This window comes from Bos indicus x Bos taurus, chromosome 1 (assembly GCF_003369695.1).
Source record: "Bos indicus x Bos taurus breed Angus x Brahman F1 hybrid chromosome 1, Bos_hybrid_MaternalHap_v2.0, whole genome shotgun sequence".
In the NCBI taxonomy this organism is placed as follows: Eukaryota; Metazoa; Chordata; class Mammalia; order Artiodactyla; family Bovidae; genus Bos; species Bos indicus x Bos taurus.
Window position 1 is genome coordinate 139529313 of NC_040076.1, and position 21308 is coordinate 139550620.

Here is a 21308-nt window from a genome sequence, read left to right on the forward strand (position 1 = left end):
AGCAATGAACATGTAACTGCATGGAATTGGTCACTAGGCAGAATCGCAGCTGAACCCTGGGGCACATCCTTTGTGTTTAAGGCTCACCCTTTATGGGGACCAGAGACCTGCCAGAACCCTAAAAGGTACATTTTGGGTAAGAGGACTCTCTAGATTTTAAACCCACTCAAAAGTTCTGAAGTCACCTCAGTGGAACTCTGAGGTTCTTGTAAGAGAAATAACTGCCATAAAAATAAATGTACGTGGTGATGCTCCACCTCTGGAAGACTATTTTTGAAGTATATCATCCAGAACAAAAGAAAATGAGTATGAAAATTTCCTACAGCTATTAAGTTTAGATAGAATTTCTTTTCAAAATTTTAGATTGGAGGGAGGGTGGGCAACGCAGTGCTATTCTTAGGCTCTGTCTTCCCTCTAGGGTGAGGTCTTGGCGAGTGGGACAGACAGATAATCAAGCCCTGTTTCATTGTCAAATGGATCAGCCATGTTCCCCATCCAGGGTGCTGTGACCTTGTCATGCAACTTCAAGTCCAGTCTTAATCCTGGAGATGGGAGTGGGCCACACACCCTCTTAAGGTATAATCAGGGTGATTGTAATCATGGGAGAACACGTAGAAACTTCTGTGTTTCTCTCAGCAGAGCAGGAGTGAAGGGCAGAGGGAGCAGTGTGAGTCTGAGATTCGGGATGCCTGCAACATAGATTCTTTTGATTTTGCTTTGCGGACTTGGCTGGACCCTAGATTTGGCCAATGAAGTACAGCTTCATCGGTACCCGTCAGGTCAATGGTCCAGCAAGTTGAAAGTGACCTTGAAAGGGTGCAGGTAGGGCCCTGAAACTCAGAGTGTAGTCCTGCTCATTCAGGGAGGAGGCAGCAGGCAGGCCCTACCTGTGTCTTGTGAGGGGCTGACGCTGTAGCTGTCACTCTCCTTGTCCATTGAGCCTGCGGCCCTGGGCGTTGGCAGCCTCCAGTCGGTGGTGAGGGTGTGTGTTGAAACGGTGGGGTGGGGTCTGTTGAGGGTCCACTGGCTGGCATACCGGTTCCTCGCTGTGGGCCCAGCCTTGGCATTCCTCCTGGTGGTGGGATCTGGGAAGAACCAGAACAAAGTCTATGTTTGTCTTTGGGAGGGTGGTCGGCTGTGATCAAGGTGTGGAGTGGGGTGCTCCCGATTCAGCTCTATGATCCACTCACGCTGCCTCCGGGAAGCTCTCTCTGATTGCCCTGTATGGAGCACTGGTTTCCTTTCCCCTAGGGTCTGAAGCACTCATGTGATACTTAAGCACTTAAACAATCCCTGTAGAGAAAGAACATCAGATTTGGACTCAAGAGTTATGAATTTGAGTCTTACTCTGGGCTCGTAATAGTTTCATGACACCCCTCATATCACTTAAACTTCTTAAGAATCACCACCTTCTGTAAAAGGAGAGAGTTGGACCGTGTATGCACTAATGGGGCTTCCTTGCTATAGTATTACCTCCAGGTATTCTTACAGGTTGAACTCTGTTCCCTCAAAAAGATTCATATGTCCACATCTTGAGCCCGGAACCTCAGCTGGTGATCGTAGTTAGAAGTAGGGTCACTGCTTTTGCTATTAGTTCAGATGAGGCCAGACTGGAGTAGGGTGCCTTCTGGGGCTAACATAACTGGCGTCCTTACAAGACAAGGAGATGGACAAGGAGGAGAGGGTGATGGAGGCAGAGATCAACAGCCGCAGCTGGACTGAGGAGCTCGGAGACCACCACCACACACTGGGAAGGGGCAAGGAAAGGTCCTCCCCTACCAGCTTCAGAGGGGGTGTGGCCTGCTGACACCTTGATTTTGGACCTGTTGCTAGTGGGACTGTGAGAACATCAATTCTGGTTCTTTAAAGCCACACCAAAAAAGAAAAAAAAGCCAGGCAGTTTGTGACATGTTTTTAACAGCAGCTCTAGGAAAGGAAGCAGGGGTCTCCTGTATAGATTGCTGTCTAATATTAACTCACTGCCTCAAGTATGACTGTTGTTCATCAACTAAATTGCAGTACTCTAGAGCAGGGGAGAGGGAAGATCCATTTTTGTCCAAACACTCTCTTATCCCTTTGCATATGGCAGCATCTCTTCAACGTGATTGTCTGAACTCTGACGATGACTTGGGTGATTCGATGTGGAGAACAAAGGGTTCATGCATGTTTGGATGTCCCGGCTCTGCCATCTTCAGAAACACAGAGATTTATGGACACACAGGCTGAAGCCAGGTGGGTTTCATCATCTCTAAGTCTGGGAACAGAGGCAAGAGGTCAAGTGGGTAGATGGAGTTCTTAGCTCAGCTCTTAGCTAAGAAAAAAAAGATGGTCCAACAGCACCGAGTGTTGGACACTGGAATTCTGTGGAAAAGGGAGAGGCCCAGTTACTGGCATGATTTTTCTGGGGCTCCATCCTGAAGGCAACATAGGGTCCTTCTCCATTTTTGAATTCTCTGCTTTTCAAAGAGGAATTTTAGGCAGTTTTATTTCAAAAATGATCCGGCTACCTCTCTACACTGCCATCTGTGATGACTGCTTATCACTAATGGAGCACTTTCTAAAGAACAAAAAACAGAGGGACAACCTGTGGCCTGATGACATGGACTCATGATGCTCCTGAGCCTCCAGGTCTCTGCAGGACAGAGTAAGGGTGTACATCTTGGGATCATCCAAAATTAACTGAGAGCCTACCATGATCTCTGGACACAGACTACCTTGGATGAATACATGCAGCCCAGAGTCACTTTACAGTTGAGGTGATGGAAGCTCAGAGAGAAGTGATACAGCTATTAAGTGATAAGAACAGAACTCAAGACCCCACCTGTCAGTCCAAGACTGCCCATTACTTGGCCAAGCGTGTCCTCAGCCGGACCCCTAAGAGTCAGGCACGGAGTCTGCGTGACACTAGCTTGCTTATAATTCCATGCTGGGTCATGGGGCATGACACTTGAAAGTGGTGAAATGACTTTCTTTTAAAGTGCGGGATTTTCCTTTTTGCCAGTTTCCAGTTATCAGACTTGGAATCTAATCCATCATTCTACAACATTGCAGAGAAGCATAAAGATGGCAGCTTGGTCGATATATTTTAAGATTTCCTGGATCATCAAAATGCTCCGTCTTGGTGCATAATTCTCTGGGGCATTGATTTTCAGACACATTTTATCCGTTACTTGCAAAATTCCACGGACGACTTTATTGGAGGATTTTTGGGGGCCTTGATTAGAATGTAAATGAGTTATGCTAGAGCACCAAGCTCTCTGGACAGAAAGGTATGAATGATAATTGGGTTTCTCTGCCTAAATGCTAGGAGAGAGGTCCTCAAAGAGACAGAAAAACCTCCTGGTAGGAGGCTGCATGTCTCCCAGGCACTGTCAACATGATAAGTGGAGCTTAAATAGTGGAGCTTGTTATTTAAATGCTAATGAATCTTTTCCAGAAGATTACCCAGTCCCTTACATAAGTTTTGAGGGTTCTTATTTTTATTCTTCTTTAAGCTGCTTGTTGGTGCAGCTAGGGATCAAGTTTACTCCTGGTGTGGATGCTTGTGGAAAAAGGGGTCAGCTTGAGAGTCTCACTTTCAGGACACAATTTCCTCAAACTCCCCAAACCCCACACCTGTGAGCTTCCTCCTGCCAAGCTCACCCACCAACGGTGGGCCAGAGAGAAACCTTCACTCCCACAGACCCCTTTCACCAGTAAGATCACTCTATCTGGAAAGTTCCATGGTCACGTTGCACTATTCAGGCCAGAAGTCTTTTCCAGTTAATTTTGTTCATTATCACTTTTTTTTTTTTCCTAGATGAAGACAGCTTTACCAGTGGCCTGATAATGTTGGGAATATAGGTCATGATATTACTTTTTGAACTGCAGTTTGTCCTGCTCTAAGCAAGCATCCTATGGGCAAAATTGTCTCTGTATACTACAGAGAATACTACTCTGTAGAATACTACAGAGGGGTTGACACATTTTTTAATCATCAAGTTTTCTGACCTGAAATGAACTTTTCTGTAAGATAGTTTCTAAGATAGCAGCTAAAACAAAAGCCTTACTTGGGTTCCACTCAGTAATCTCCTTTGTACATCTTCCTAGTTAATCTATTAACCAAATAAATGTTGGGGTTTACTGCCTCTGCATGGAAAGTAGTTTATCTGGGACCTCAACATTATAAATAAATTCCAGTGATGAGGTACCATGCTTGCTAAGCAATCAATGATAGGGTGTAAGTGATATAAATAACTCTTGGCCTTTCAACACCAGGTCTGAACTGGAATTATTAAGCTTCTGCCCATTGAATCAAATTATTTTAATTATCTTGAACTTGGGATAAGAGAGGATTTGGCAGATAATAGGGTTATAAAACATGCCATGTGGACCGCAATTGTGGGATTAATCGGCTTGTACTCCCTGCCACTGGTTTTTGACTTTTTCAGATGCTGAGGCCTCGGCTTTGTAGGATGAATTTACCAGTTGTCTCATAGAGAGAATGTAATGAGGAGGGGGCTGAATATTCCTATCATTTAAAGAATAAATATTTATGATTCACACCCTAGACTCTTCATCCCCATCAGGTACTTTTCCGCTGTATGTTGAGTACCAGGATAGGTGATGGAGTGTGGCACATTTTTTTTTTTAAGTCACAACAGGAAACATTCAATCCATGTTGTAAACTCTTCTTATTTTATATATATGGGAAGTGACTTTCCTCCCTGGAGGTCCTATTGGAAGCATCGTCTCTGCTTAGAGGCAGTGTGGAGGGGTTGAGAGTGGGGTTTTGGGGTGAGCTCCTCTGAAACTGGTGCAGCATCACTCCTTGAGGGCTGTGACCTCACCAAGTGCCCACTGCCTTCCTCTCTGGGACTGGGGTGATGACCTCACCCACCATCAACACTGTCGAGAGATGTGAGTGAGATTAACCAGCTAGTGAACTGCAGGCATGTGGGAGGAATCAACCAACCTGGGACCGAACCCGTGATTCCTGAGTGACAAACACTTGACCAGGGATGGAGAGCATCCTGTTTAATGAAGATGATGATGGGAGATTTGGTAGGTGGACCAGGAAGGCTAGAAATTCACTTTAGAGAACTTGACCAGAAATAGCCATGAAAAATCACAGAACTAGATGTTGGACAGTGGAGCCTAGGTTGTTGCCACCTGTGGCGTCACAAAGAATTGGACACAATTTAGCGACGGAACAAAAACAACAGCATAAAATGCTGGAGAATGCCAGGAATGCAGAAAGGCACTGACTGGTAGTAACTAGGGGAGACAGAGGTGAGGGGTGCAGGGGGACATGTCTTATTTGTCTACTAGTCCAGCCCTGCATGTGCCTGGGCTGCTTGGTGAACACTCTTTGCATGAAAGAATGAGTGACAATGGATGCATGATGTCCAGGTAAATATGACAAAACACACCCGGGTGATCTCTAACAGTGATCACACATCTTTGTACCCTTGCACTCTTGTAAGTAAAAAAGTGTATTCAGGTTCCCCAAAGTAATGATAACTCTCGAGAAAAAGAAAGTGTTACTTGCTCAGTTGCGACTCTAGGGACTGTAGCCTCCCAGGCTCCTCTGTCCATGGAATTCTCCAGGCAAGAATACTGGAGTGGAATGTCATGTTCTTCGCCAGGGAATCTTCCCAACTCAGGGATCGAGCCCAGGTCTCCTGCATTGCAGGTAGATTCTTTACCATTCGAGCTACCTTCAGTTCAGTTCAGTTCAGTAGCTCAGTTGTGTTGACTCTTTGCGACCCCATGAATCGCAGCACGACAGGCCTCCCTGTCTATCACCAACTCCTGGAGTTTATTCAAACTCATGTCCATCGAGTCGGTGATGCCACCCAGCCATTTCATCCTCTGTCATCCCCTTCTCCTCCTGCCCCAATCCCTCCCAGCATCAGAGTCTTTTCCAGTGTGTCGACTCTTTGCATGAGGTGGCCAAAGTATTAGAGTTTCAGCTTTAGCATCAGTCCTTCCAATGAACACCCAGGACTGATCTCTTTTAGAATGGACTGGTTGGATCTCCTTGCAGTCCAAGGGACTCTCAATAGTCTTCTCCAACACCACAGTTCAAAAGCATCAATTCTTCGGTGCTCAGCTTTCTTCACAGTCCAACTCTCATATCCATACATGACCACAGCAAAAACCATAGCCTTGACTAGACGGATCTTTGTTGGCAAAGTAATATCTCTGCTTTTTAATATGCTATCTAGGTTGGTCATAACTTTCCTTACAAGGAGTAAGTGTCTTTTAATTTCATGGATGCAATCACCATTAAGTATCTGCAAAGTGTCCTGGCCCTGGGGGTTGGGGGTGGAGGGAGGATGCGACTGTGTACATAGAAACACTTCTAACTGCAAATCCTGCCTGGTCCCCATAACCCCACTGCTGACTCATCATCCCATCATGCTGTTCTAATTTTTCCTTGTTGAGTTCAGTTCAGTTCAGTCACTCAGTTGTGTCCAACTATTTATGACCCCATGGACTGCAGCATACCAGGCATCCCTGTCCATCACCAACTCCCAGAGCTTGCTCAAACTCATGTCCATTGAGTTGGTGATGCCATCCAACCATCTCATCCTGTTTTCCCCTTCTCCTCCTGTCTTCAATCTTTCCCAGCCTCAGGGTCTTTTCCAATGAGTCACTTCTTCACACCAGGTGGCCAAAGTATTGGAGTTTCAGCTTCAGGATCAGTCCTTCCAGTGAATATTCAGGACTGATTTTCTTTAGGATGGACTGGTTGGATCGCCTTGCAGTCCAAGAAACTCTCAAGAGCCTTCTCCAATATCACAGTTCAAAAGCATCAATTCTTCGGCACTCAGCTTTCTTTATAGTCCAACTCTCACATCCATACATGACTACTGGAAAAACCATAGCTTTGACTAGATGGACCTTTGTTGGCAAAGTAATGCCTCTGCTTTTTAATATGCTGTATAAGTTGGTCATAACTTTTCTTCCAAGGAGCAAGCATCTTTTAATTTCATGGCTGCAGTCACCATCTGCAGTGATTCTGGAACCCCCCCAAAATAAAGTCTCCCACTATTTCCATTGTTTCCTATCTATTTGCCACGAAATGATGGGACCAGATGCCATGATCTTAGTTTTCTGAATATTGAGTTTTTTTTTTTTTTAATTTTTTAGCTTTACAATATTGTGTTGGTTTTGCTATATATCAACATGAATCCACCACAGGTATAAACGTGAATGTTGAGTTTTAAGCCAGTTTTTTCACTCTCCTCTTTCACTTTCATCAAGAGGCTCTTTAGTTCTTCTTCACTTTCTGCCATAAGAGTGGTGTCATTTACATATCTGAGGTTATTGATATTTCTCCAGTGATCTTGATTCTAGCTTGTGCATCATCCAGCCCAGCATGTCTCATGATGTACTCTGCATATAAGTTAAATAAACAGGGTGACAATATACAGCCTTGACAAACTCCTCTCCCAATTTGGAACCAGTCTGTTGTTCCATGTCCAGTTCTAACTACTGTTTCTTGACCTGCATACAGATTTATCAGGAGGCAGGTCAGGTGGTCTGGTATTCCCATCTCTTTCAGAATTTTCCACAGTTTATTGTGATCCACACAGTCAAAGCCTTTGGCATAGTCAACAAAGCAGAAGTAGATGTTTTTCTGGAACTCTCTTGCTTTGTTGATGATCCAACGTACATTGGAAATTTGATCTCTGGTTCCTCTGCCTTTTCTAAATCCAGCTTGAACATCTGAAAGTTCACAGTTCATGTATTGTTGAAGCCTGGCTTGGAGAATTTTGAACATTACTAGCATGAGATGAGTGCAATTGTGCGGTAGTTTCAGCATTCTTTGGCATTGCCTTTCTTTGGGATTGGAATGAAAACTGACCTTTTCCAGTCCTGTGGCCACTGCTGAGTTTTCCAAACTTGCTGGCATATTGAGTGCAGCACTTTCACAGCATCATCTTTTAGGATTTGAAGTAGCTTAACTGGAAATCCATTACCTCCACTAGCTTTGTTCGTAGTGATGCTTCCTAAGGCTCATTACACTTCACACTCCAGGATGTCTGGCTCTAGGTAAGTGATCACACCATTGTGGTTATGTGGGTCATGAAGATCTTTTTTGTATAATTCTTCTGTGTATTCTTGCCACCTCTTCTTAATATCTTCTGCTTCTGTTAGGTCCATACCATTTCTTTCCTTTATTGTGCCCATCTTTGCATGAAATGTTCCCTTGGTACCTCTGATTTTCTTGAAGCGATCTCTAGTCTTTCCCATTCTGTTGTTTTTCTCTGTTTCTTTGCACCGATCGCTGAGGAAGACTTACTGATAAATGAAAAGTGCTTTCATTCCTTGTTTCACACTGACTTCCTCCACTCAGAGGAGGTGAAAGTCTTTCTGTGCCTTATGATGTACCCCCATCCCTGAGCACTGGGCCACATGTGAAGTAACTAACATCTTCATAAATCCTTCTGAGTTGAATGAAGGAATCCTTAATGCTCCCCCACTGTACTTACACCATGAAAGCCATGAGGCCATGAGAGACACCACCGTGCCCCTTTCCACCAGCTTCCATCTCGCCCCTTCCACCAGCCTCTTGCCTGCCACTGCCCTCTCACTTGTCAGAGCTCCTGCTAGTGGCTCCGATGCAGGTCTGTGTGGATATTCTGAAAGCTGCCAGGTCAGCCTTCCCTCGTTCTCGGGCTGACTGAGCAGCTACCAGGCTCCCTGTGCTTTAGTTGCACTGTCCTCCTCTCCGGTCTTAACCTTTGATGACTAGGCCTTGTGCATCTCTAGTAGTTGAGCATTGACATAGAGCTAGAAATGCTGGTTCTTCATCTGGTGAGCAGGGAGGATGCTGTGCCATGAGCCTGGCAGGTTGAGGCTCCTGCACCACAGAGCACTCCAGGATCACGCCTAACACCTGAGGAAGTGTTTCTCAAGAATCAGTCCAGACAATCAGCGTCAGAATCACCCAGAGTGGTTGTTATAATGTAGAGTCCCTGGCCCCACCCTAGACAAAGCAGCTCAGAATCCTTGGGGGTGGAGGCCTGGAATGAGTATTTTAAATGGGCCCTCTGGGTAATTCTGATGCATACAGAAGACTGGGAGCCACTTCCTGGGGCAATGTCCTATGTCCCCTCCCTCTTTCCTACCCTCCTCCTCAGGTCTCCATTAACAAAGGCTTGCTGAGGTCAGGGATCCACTAATGGAAGTCCCCAGGATCTATAACCTTTCTTGGGTTGAATAGCCCTAAGTTGAAAAGCCCTAGAAAAGGCAGAAGAACCAGAGATCAAATTGCCAACATCCACTGGATCATGGAAAAAATAAGAGAGTTCCAGAAAAACATCTATTTCTGCTTTCTTGACTATGCCAAAATCTTTGACTGTGTGGATCACAATAAACTGTGGAAAATTCTGAAAGAGATGAGAATACCAGACCACCTGACCTGCCTCTTGAGAAACCTGTAAGCAGGCCAAGAAGCAACAGTTAGAACTGGACGTGGAACAACAGACTGGTTCCAAATAGGAAAAGGAGTCCGTCAAGGCTGTATATTGTCACCCTGCTTATTTAACTTATATGCAGAGTACATCACGAAACATGCTGGGCTGGATGAAACACAAGCTGGAATCAAGATCACCGGAGAAATATCAATAACCTCAGATATGCAGATGACACCACCCTTATGGCAGAAAGTGAAGAAGAACTAAAGAGCCTCATGATGAAAGTGAAAGAGGAGAGTGAAAAAACTGGCTTAAAACTCAACATTCAGAAAACTAAGATCATGGCATCTGGTCCCATCACTTTGTGGCAAATAGATGGGAAACAAAGGAAATAGTGGGAGACTTTATTTTGGGGGGTTCCAGAATCACTGCAGATGGTGACTGCAGCCATGAAATTAAAAGATGCTTGCTCCTTGGAAGAACCTAGACAGCATATTAAAAAGCAGAGACATTACTTTGCCAACAAAGGCCCGTCTAGTCAAAGCTATGGTTTTTGCAGTAGTCATGTATGGATGTGAGAATTTGACTATAAAGAAAGCTGAGTGCCGAAGAATTGATGCTTTTGAACTGTGGTGTTGGAGAAGACTCTTGAGAATCCCTTGGACAGCAAGGAGGTCCAACTGTCCATCTTAAAGGAGATCAGTCCTGAATATTGTTTGGAAGAACGAATGCTGAAGCTGAAACTCCAATACTTTGGCCACCTGGTGTGAAGAAGTGACCCACTGGAAAAGACACTGATGCTGGGAAAGATTGTGGCAGGAGGAGAAGGGGAAGACAGAGGATGAGATGGTTGGATAGCATCACCGACTCAATGGACATGAGTTTGGGTAGGCTCCAGGAGCTGGTGATGGACAGGGAGGCCTGGCGTGCTACAGTCCATGGAGTCACAAAGAGCTGTACACGACTGAGCAACTGAACTGACTGAAGTGGTTCAGACAGCCGTCCATGTAGTGTAGGGTCCTGAAGTCGCCAGAAGCAGACTAGGAAGGATTGTGATGGAAAAATTTGTAGCTGGGGAGAATGTCAAGGACCCAGGAGCAATTTTTAAAAGCAAGTCTCTTAATCTTACATATTCCTTCACAAAGCTGATCCTCATTCATGTCTTCAGAAAATACTCATATCATCAGAGAAGGAAGGATGTGAGGTGACATAGAGAGGAGGAATAAAAGACTCCTTTAGAATGTTCTTCAAAACATTTTTTTCAAGTGAATTTCAGTAACGGCTAGCACTGTTTTCCTGCATAGTGTGATGTTATTTAGGAATCAACCAGTTTGCTTCATGAAGCTCAGTACATTTCATAAATGCTTTATAAGTCAGACATTATAAAAAATAGCCTTTTACATTGTAATATTTATTTTTCTAATTATAGCACTCTACTTGGAGAATGTAAATTTCTGCAAAGAGAGTGATTAATGATTTAAAAGCTAGACATCAAAGCTTCTGAAAAGATAGTAATCTGGGCATCCAAACAATTTCAATTATGAAGGAACCAGAATATCTAATTAATAAGCTTTAGATACATATTAGGGGATTTAATTTCATTGCAGTAATTAATTTCCATATAACATGGAATCAAATATTAATAATTAAACCAAACACAATCCCTAGATTAAACAGAATTATGTTTTTCTCAAACAGTGGTTCAGGAGAAAAGCATAAGCTTGGAGGACAGACAGACCCACAGCTCAATCTGGGTTTTGCTACAAAGTACGTGTACAATTTTGGGCTGTTTCCTCACTCATAAAATGGGGGCTCTGAGAGCTGCTGTGTAAGTAGCTACCTTGCAGGGTTGTTGTAAAGATAAAAATATGACATCAATCTTTTTATCCCAACCCTGGCACAGAGTAGATGCTCACTAAGGTTAACCAATTTCTTCTTTCCCTGTGTTGTCTAAATTAAAAAAAAATATTAATATTTTAATTTTATGAAATTTCTAACACTTTCATAGTAAACCAAGAGTTACTGGCTTTAGTTGATATAACTTTTTAAAAGATTTGTTTGATTTGGAGCATTTTTAAAGTTTTTGTTAAGTCTCTTACAATATTGCTTCTGTTTTATATTTTGGATTTTTGGCCACAAGGCATGTGGAATCTTAGCTCCTCGACCAGGAATCACATCTGCACCCCTGCACTGGAATGCATAGTCTTAACCCCTGGACCATAAGGGAAGTCCCTCAGCCAACATAATTTTAATGACAGCTAAGATCAAACAATACCAACTCGGTCTGCCAGTCAAAGACGTCATTACACGTATCTGTTTCTCAGGCAGAGAGCTAAGAAGCCCCACGCTTTACTGCACAGGGATGGACCACGGACGCCTTCTCAGCACTGACCACAGCTACACAGTTTAAATGACGTTTGACCCACTCACTCGTTCCTGGCCGAGCGTCTGAGACATCCACCAAGGGCCCCGTGGCCTGCGACACCGATTGATAATGGACCGTGTGTGTCACTGTCAGGGACTTCTGTTTCGCGGCCTCTCCGAAGTCAGCATCTGTCAACAGGACTGTGGAGCGATCGTCTGCAGAACAGTGGAGATACAGGAAACCAGACACGATTATCCCCAGTCAGGGACTTCCTGGCCACTTCTCTCCTTAGTACTTGCATTATTATTTTCTTTTTTAATTTTAAAATTTTTATGAAAGTATAAATTCTTTACAATGTTATGTTAGTTTCTGCTGTACTGTGAAGCGTACAGTGAAGTGAAGCTATATGTATACATATATCTCTTCCCTCTTGGACCTCCGTCCCATCACCCCCGTCCCACCCCTCTGGGTCATCACAGAGCACGGAGTTGAGCTCCCCATGCTACACAGCAGGCTCCTACTAGCTGTCTATTGTACAATTGGCAGAGTGTGAATGTCATTCCTGCTCTCCCAGTCTGTCCCGCCCCTTCCCCACTCTGTCTACATGTCTGTTCTTTATGCTTGCCTCTCTATTCCTTCCCTGGAAATAGGCTCATCTGTACCAATTCCCCCTCTCCAGATTCCACTTTATTGTTAATAGCCACAGCAATAAGAACCTCATCTCAACCAGCAAAAACAAAAAAATATTCAAGCACTGAATTAGAATGACTCTAGGACGCAAAAAATAGGTTTTCCTTCTTTAAGGAGCATGTCTTAAAGAGAATGACCATGGAGAAAGGCTTCCTGTCTCTCCTGGTTTCTTCTCATTAGGCACACACTGATCTGGGGAGGCCTATTGGGTGGCTGTCCATTTAACAGAGTTTGGGGTTTATGTGTTTGTCAAAAGCTCGCCTGGACACCACCAGCCTTGTCAGCGTCGCAGAGGAATGGGGCTGCTATTGTAAATAAGCAGTTTGTGGTCCATCCCTATTTCTGTTTGTGGTACAAGAAAAACTGCTCTGCGGTGGTCTGTCCTGGGGTGATGGTGAATGTTCAAGATGGGCGTGGGGGGAGGGGAAGAGAAGGGCCAGTCTTCTCGGTGTCCTGATTCCTTGATTTTAACTGTTCTGGGGTATATTTGCCTTCCCACTTCTCCCAAGCTCCAGGGACTCTTCTGCATTCTGTAACTGACTTTTCAAAATGACTCACTTGTCAGATTTCCCAGATCCTACTGGTTCAGACACTTGAAAGTTAGGGAAGCCCGGACACAGATGGATTCACAGCATTTTATGCTTTGGGAGGAGGGGCAGGTGGTCAGGAGGTGTGTCACCGCTGTTCTGTCTCAGATTTTCACTACTTTGTTGTGGTAATAATTTTCTCGTTTTCCGAAGAGTTTTTTGACTTCGAGGGATACTTTGACTAGGGTATTTGGATTTTTCATACATTTTCAGGTACCACGGGCTGAGATGATGTTCATATGCAATTATCAGTCAGCCAGGACCACATCGCAGCTGCCTTGACATGGAACGGTAATGGGAAAGTCATAAACAACACTGCTAGACGTCTGTGTCCAAAAAAGGCTCTGAACAGAACGAACCTTACAAAATCAAATTACTCAGGCTCTGGCAGGAGAGGAAAACCTCTTGAAGTCAGAATAAGATTTCTTGGCAGAAAAACATAGGAAGGACTGCCAGGAGGTTGGTGGCACCCAGCGTATGGTGTAGCCAGGCTGGTGCTACGATGGGAGCCAGGACTCAGCAGCCACCCCTCCACACCCTCTAACAGGGCTGCCTTCCCCTGGAGACAGGTTCTTACAACTGGACCAGTATCAGAGGCCCCACACCTACCTTTGTTTAGATCCCTAACACTGTGCTGTGGTTTCTAGCATACAGACCTGCTAAGAACATACAGAGGACCTGTGGGGTTGGGTGTGCAGTTTTAATGGGGCATTTCAAGTGCCTATCTGTTTTTGAGGTTGGCCATCCATTCCGGCTAGAAATTAATGGCACTCCCATATCAGATCCTTGTAGGCAGAGCCCAGAGCGTTTGAAAGCATCACGTCTCTACGTCCTCAATAACTAGAAAATGCCATCAACCAACTGTCAGGTGCCACTGGGAGGTAAACGACTCTTGGTGATGGACAATCCTGCCACAATTATGGTGCATCTCGGGTGAAGGGTCGTTGCTATGTACAGAAGCGACAGGCAGACCTTTCTCTGCTGTTGGGTCGGCAGTGACCAGCTACTGGGAGGTGACACACCACTCCCAGGATCCGCCCAGTGATCTATTTTATCAGCCATAGGTAGAATTATTAAGTCTAGTGAGGAATAGTTAGCAAATGTCATAATTGTATTATAAAGTCAAAGGAGTTACAATTTGATTTCTGAACTGATGCTTGAAAGGAAATCTTAGGGGTTTTCCTTAAATTTAATTTTTATTTTATCTTGGAGTATAGTTGATTTATACTAGCTAGCTTCAGGTGTACAGCAAAGTGATTCACTTATAGACACATATCCAGTCCTTTTCAGATTCTTTTCCTGTGAGGGTAATTATGAGTTATGAGCAGAGTTGCCTGTGCTATATAGTAGGCCCTTGTTAATTATCTATTTTAAGGAAATCTTAGTTTTAAAGCTCAATTCAGTAGGTTTGATAATAGAGATTCCGTATATACTATAGGAAAGGTCATGAGAAGCCACACACGGAGCCTTGCCTGATCTGAGCCAACTGATGAAATCTCAGGTACTTCAGGATGGGTCTTCAGACAACACGGCAGTATTTGATCGAGGGCCACCACCTTGGACTTGACTGAGCTGTGCTAAGTGCTGTTATGCCTGAAGCAACCTTGAATCCAGCAACGGCATCCCAGGCCTCAGAATTTAGGAGCCATGAGGTCAGATATTTCTGCTCTTCTATTAGAGACAATACAGGGCAGGGTGGGGACAAAGGGCTATGGAGGGGTCTGGCCTGTTAAAACTGTCTTCCTGGCGGGAGGGATCAAGGGTCCATGCCAGAAGGTGGGTCGCTTTAGTCAAACCACAGAGAAGGGCTGTCCTGGGATGGAGTGCCAACAAACATTTTCCAGAACAAACACAGAGTGAAGTTTGAAAAGGGGCAGCCTAGGAAACCTGCCTCAGAGTCTGTTTCCATGGATACCAGGGGGGTCCAGCCATACTTCTAAGGGGAGGGGTTCTGGGAGGTAGCCTTGTTGATATGGAAGCAGGTGATAGCCACCGAAGGTGAAGCAGGGGGCCAGAAGGGGGCTCTGCTTTGGTTCCGCTCCTGTCCGTGTGACCTTCAAGCTACAGAACTTCTTGAAGTCCCTGTTCCTAAGGAGTTTTCCTATGTGCATTGAGAGGAATGAGTTAAATAAATGCATATAAAGTACATATAAAGGATGTGATTGTTTAAAGAGCTCTTAATTATTCTTATTGTTTAGTGACTAAGTCATGTTCAATTCTCTGTGACCCCATGGACTGTAGCCCACCAGGCTCCTCCACCAGGAAATCCTCCATGGGATTTCCCAGGCAAGAATACTGGAGTGGGTTGCCGTTTCCTTCTTCAGGGGATCTTCCCAACCCAGGGATCGAACCCACATCTCCTGTGTCTCCTGCACTGGCAGGCGGATTCTTTACCACTAGCACCACCTAGGAAGCCCAAGGATTTAATAGCCATATTTAAACAACCCAGTATAACTGGGATGCTCTAAGGACCAAGGCAACCCACTCCAGTATTCTTACCTCAAGAATCCCATGGACAGAGGAGCCTGGTGGGCTACAGTCCATAGGGTTGCAAAGAGTCAGACACGTCTGAGTGATACAAGGACCTAACTAGTAAACTTCAGAAGGGAGCCTCATGTGTTTAGGGAGACTCTAGGGGCAAGATCAGGGGGCTCTTGTTTGTCCATATTTCCCTGTTCCCTCTGTGTGCTTAGTCATGTCCAACTCTTGTGACCCCATGGATGCCGCCTGCCAGGGTCCTCTGGTCATGGAATTTTCCAGGCAAGAATACTGGAGTGTGTTGCTGTTTCCTTTTCCAGGGGATCTTCCCGACTCAGGGATTGAACCTGGGGATTCTTTACCACTGAGCCGCCAGAGAAGCCCAATGAGCTCTTAATAAATGTTAGCTATTCTTCTGATCATTGCAGCAATGGAAATATGAGACGTCTGATTCCGGAATAAATAGAACCATCTAAACAGGCTGTGTGGACAGAGGACTTAGAGTAGAAAAAGGCCAGAAGGAGTCGAGACACCTGGGTTCAGGGCAGACAGGGGCTGAAGTTCTGCAGGTGTCTGTTTGTGATCATGGAGTAGGGGAACTGGGACTTTCCCAAAGCCGTGAGAAAGAAACCATCACAGGATATCTATGGGGTGCCAAGGGATGGAGAAAGATGCCCTGTGCAAAGACATCTGTAGAATTTAAACGTTTTCTTTAATAAAGTCCTTAGTGGAGTTGAGGAGGAGCTCAGAAAGTGGGTTTCCAAGATGGGGTCTTAGTGTGCAGCCCATCCTGGCTTGCTTGATTACAGATGTTGTTTCTGTGGAGTGGCACTGACAGCCTCTCAAGGAAAATCCAACTTGGGTCAGAGTTGGGGTTCTCCCAGGTGAACTCTGCGGTTTATCTAAGTTCATGTCCCCCATATTTGCTGGTACTTATTGTTCTCAAAGCAGTTGTCTACCTTCTAACTTGTTTGCTCATGTAACATTCAAGATGTTCCCATATCTAGTATTTTCAGTGGCTCAGGGTTTAGGCAGAGAGGGCATGGCGGTAGCAGCCACATTGTGTAAAGCGGCAAACAGGACACCTTACCGATGGTTTCCATTGTATCTCTCTCTTCAATCAAGAGCTGAGCCCTGGGTATGTCAATATGCATCCTCAGGGTTTGCTGCTGCTTGCTCAAGGTGTCTGAAGTCCGGGTATTTTTACTGGGAATAAAATAAGGGGGATACATTAATGAATTTGTTCAGTGTTACATTAGGCACACCAACTAGACTTATTATCTAATTAAGTGAATGCTGGTGGGGAGGGGAGGGAAAGGAGCACATGATGGTTTTTTCCTCCTTCATGCAAATGATATTTATTAAGTTTCAGCAATCAGTTGTGAGGTTCAGAAAATATCAACTGTCAGTAGAGGTTGGTTCTACAACTATCAGTAGAAACTTACTTCGGAATTTCCCATTTCTTGTGTAAAAACCAAACAAATATACATACAGAAACATTCTTAAATCAACATTTTCATTGGTTAGACATGAAATATTCTAAAGATGGCAAGGGAGAAAACATGTGTACTGGTTATTCCCTGGATGGGGTTTTACTAGTAAATTTGTTTTCTACATGGAGTCACTTTTTTTTGTTGTTGTTCTAGTAACAAATCATAAACCTTGTTAGCTTTCCTGACAATAGTTTAGTTTTCTGAATCCAATTACATTTTAGAAGAGAGAGAGAAAAAAAAAAGCAATTACTATAAGAATTTATCTCAAAATTTGTGTACCAGAAAATTGCTCTTAGAGTGAGCTGTCTTCTAAAAGTAAATGAAAATAGGTAGTAAAGCTGTGTGGTATAATCAAGTTCAGTTACAGCTCAGAGTAAAAAAAAAAAAAAAAATCTGCATGTTGGACAAAAATACAAGAAAGTCGATAAAAGCTTTAATTAGCAATCCACATTAGAAAAATGGTTGTTCAATCTTTACAGAATTATAAGAATCAAGTAGATTTAAAAATATATTCTGAAATGCCCTCCAGAAAGCAGCAACCATTCAGATAATTAAATCAATGTGATAATCTATGGCGTCCCTAAATCTAGCTCATTTACAGCCAAATTCTGTTTTGAGAGAGATTTGTGGTGCTTGGCACACTCTTGATGGTTTACCCGCTGTTAATTACATGTAATAGGGACAATAAAGGTGCGTCTGTACTGAAATCTCAAATGCTTTTAGCTTCAATCAACCATTCACCAGGAGTCCCAGATTCCTCCTCGACCATGAGGACTCATCCACTCTTGAACCATGTGGTTGATGAATGTTAATAATCCGAAGGTCAAATTCACTCAAGAAGCCCTTTACATGTTTTTATTCAGAGGTCCATGTTAATATTCTGAATATTTCACAATGGCTCTTTCTTCCTTTGGGTGTAAACAAAACAGCCCATGAAAACAGCTGCTGTGAAAGGTGCAGCAGGCCTCCTAGGACTTGATCTTGAACCAGATTTTTTTTTCTCTTCAGATGAGTAACTGGGTTATGTAGCTAGACCATGCTAATTACGCAGAGCCCAAATTCAAACATTTTGGCCTGAATTTTTTGCATGGTCTATAAATGGTTTTAAATTATTTACTTAATCAAGTTCTCACTTTATTTGTGTGTGTATTTAAAGCAAAGATTCAGATGCTTGTACAAAATGAAGAGCATTGGTAACTCGGGGGTCTGTGGTTACGTCAGATAAGCTCTATTTCCACAAAAACATATGGGGAACTCCTCCTCTGTGAATATCTGAGATCTGTTTCGAAACTTCACCAGGGACCAGAGCTTGTCCTTGCAACAAAAATAGAAGTGTGAGCTAGTTCCTTCTGCTCCTCATGAATAGTGATGAGGCAGTCAGCGGCTGCTCAATGAACAGCTAGGAATCCGCACAGCTATACTTAACAGTGAGGGGTCTGCTTGACACAGGAAGCCAGTGACATCACTGCTGTGCTCCAGTGCGATTGGCACAAGGACTGAGAATACGACTGAACTTTGTGAACATGGACAGTCAAAGCTGGAGGTGAATGCCCCTTCACCGCAAGACTAAGCTGCCAAGCCCTGCGGCAGGAAGGTGGGAAAATGACCCCATAAACCTTAAGATTCAAAGTCTAATTGTCCCTCCTCCCTTTGCACTTGCTGTTTCCTTTGCTGGGTCACACTCCCCCGGCCCAAAGGCATGTAGTTCCCCTCTCTGTCCCTCTTTTCAGAGAAGCCAGCTGGCCCCACTGTGGGAACTCCCCATTCTCCACTTAATTTTGTCTCCTCAGCACTTACAACTTTCTAGCAGGTGTTTGAATGAGTTATTTATAATGTGTCTCTGCCAATGGACTATAAGCTTCCTAAAGGGTATTTTCATCTCTTCTGTCCCCTGTATAGCCCTGAAACTTGGGACAGTAAGTGACTGAAGTAGGTGCTCAATTAATATTTGTTGAAGGTTGTTGAATGAATAATGCTTGGACACAATGGGAGCTGAGTCATACCTCCAGAAGCCTGTACTTTAGAGTCAATAACATCCTCCTCAATCTAAAAAGGTTATTAGATCTCAAGCAAGTTGCTTCTTTATCTTAATCTGTGCTGCCATATTCTATGATCTATTGTTACACGAAGGTTGATTTCCCTAAGCTATAACAATTGGTCATTAGAATAGCAGCAAACCTTTTTTAAAAAAAAGCTAATTAAGGAAACTTCATTAACGAGTTGCCAGTCCAGGTTCGATGCATGATGCTGGATGCTTGGGGCTGGTGCACTGGGACGGCCCAGAGGGATGGTATGGGGAGGGAGGAGGGAGGAGGGTTCGGGATGGGGAACACATGTATACCTGTGGCGGATTCATTTTGATATTTGGCAAAACTAATACAATTATGTAAAGTTTAAAAATAAAATAAAATTGGAAGAATAAAAAAAAAAAAAAAAAGAAAAAAAAAAAGAAAAAAATAAAAAAAAGCTAATTAAGGAAACTTCATTTGTAATCTGAAAAAAGATCTGAATGTTTTTACGGTGGAAGCAAAATTGCCTCTTTTATATGATATGGGATCATGCTAAATATATTAGCTAGTTATTATTGAAATATAATCATCTGCCATCCATTTGCCATCTGGCTGTCTGATTAAAGTGACAGAGGGCTGAGGCTGGTTCCTGGTGGATGGTATTTCTGGGCTCAGCCAATAAATTATGTGCAATGGCTACAACTTCATAAAGTCAATATTTCCTTAAGCTTTCGGGGGGGGGGGGGGGGAAACTAATGACAATGTTTGCATAGCATCTCCCTTCCTCCCAAAAATTTGATATGGAGCATTCCATAAGTATAAAGTAACTGTAAAGATATCAGGATATATCTCATTGTAATAGCTGGGTGAGCATTTTCACTGTTGCTGAAGCTGAAGCTCCAATACTTTGGCAACCTGATGTGAAGAGCCAACTCATTGGAAAAGACCCTGATGCTGGGAAAGACTGAGGGCAGGAGGAGAAGGGGGCAGCAGAGGATAAGATGGTGACATTGCATCACCAACTCAATGGACATGAGTTTGAGTAAACTTCAGGAGAGAGTGAAGGACATGGGAGCCTAGCGTGCTGCAGTTTATGGGGTTTCAAAGAGTCAGACATGACTTAGTGACTGAACGACAACAAATAAACACATAAACATAAAAAAACTAAACTAACTTGAACTCTCAATCTGAGTTCACTTCTCTTCAGTACTTCTTCTACTTCACTACTCACAACTAGCTTTCTTATTAATACTGGTCTCTGGACACTAACTACGTGTTACTTAGTGCCTTAAGGCAACCCAGTCTCACCTTTGAGAAGGCTGGTATGCTTGAAAAACATTTTTCTTGCCTCATCCTAGAGAAGGAAAACACTTTCTATCTGTGCACGGTGGGTGACGTCCCCCTTCTCTCTCCTCTACCAGGTGACTTGCTTGGGTGACATGGAGGAAGGTCCACAGGTGTGGGAACCAGCAATGGCAGGTGGCAGCAGGTGGGGGCAGGGGTTCCCCCAGAGTGGGGTCCAGCTTGTCTGTGTTTGTCGTGCAGTTGCACCTGCCTGTCTGGCTCTGGGACAGCCAATGTCACTGAAATCTGTAGATCCTTCCTTAAGGAGTGTGAATGGATGGTGAATGTTGCATTCACCTAGATCACAGGATGATACAGCTAGGAACTATTTCCAGCAGTTGTTTCTAGATGAGAGAAGCAGGGCACAGAGAGAGAAAAGGATGCCCTCCAGATCACAAAACCAGCTAGTGGCAGCATCTAGAACTTAGGTCTGTGATTCTATGTCCCAGGCTGCTCAGTCCTCACCTTCTGAGAGAAAGAAGTGGTGAAGATAGGGGACAGCGATTCTACAGGCTTCTCTGTGCCAATAGATCTGACCTTCCTAGACTTCCAGGGCCACATTTGGAACATGGTTGGCCTTAACCTGACCAGACAGGGGACAAGGTCTTTTGTTGCTTGACCTGTTAACCTGCCAACCTTAGGTTAAACTGACCCTTCAAGAATAAAAGAATTGCTTTTTTTGATTTATCAACCAATTTATTATTTCCATTTAATTCATAAACATGTGTTTCAATAACTATTGTCCGAGAAAAATCAGATAGGCTGTGATACATCTACATAAAATATAAATACGTTCTGGGTACAGGCACTTGGCCTAGAATGATTGACTGTTTTTTCATTTCTTTTTCCCCAGAGATGAGCCATGATGAAAGATATATATTCTGGTCCTCTGGTTCAATCATTTATTATTGAACTTTTTTTTTTTTAATTGG

At 43.8% G+C, this 21308-nt stretch overlaps 1 protein-coding gene across 1 annotated transcript in view; it reads right to left on the reverse strand.

Moving 5' to 3' along the window:
• DSCAM (DS cell adhesion molecule) overlaps window positions 1-21308 on the reverse strand; it is an 859941-nt gene that overhangs the window by 18095 nt on the left and 820538 nt on the right. Inside the window, 3 exon segments of the mRNA XM_027551145.1 lie at window positions 888-1085; window positions 11841-11990; window positions 16621-16736. Coding sequence (XP_027406946.1) covers window positions 888-1085; window positions 11841-11990; window positions 16621-16736 — 464 coding nt within the window.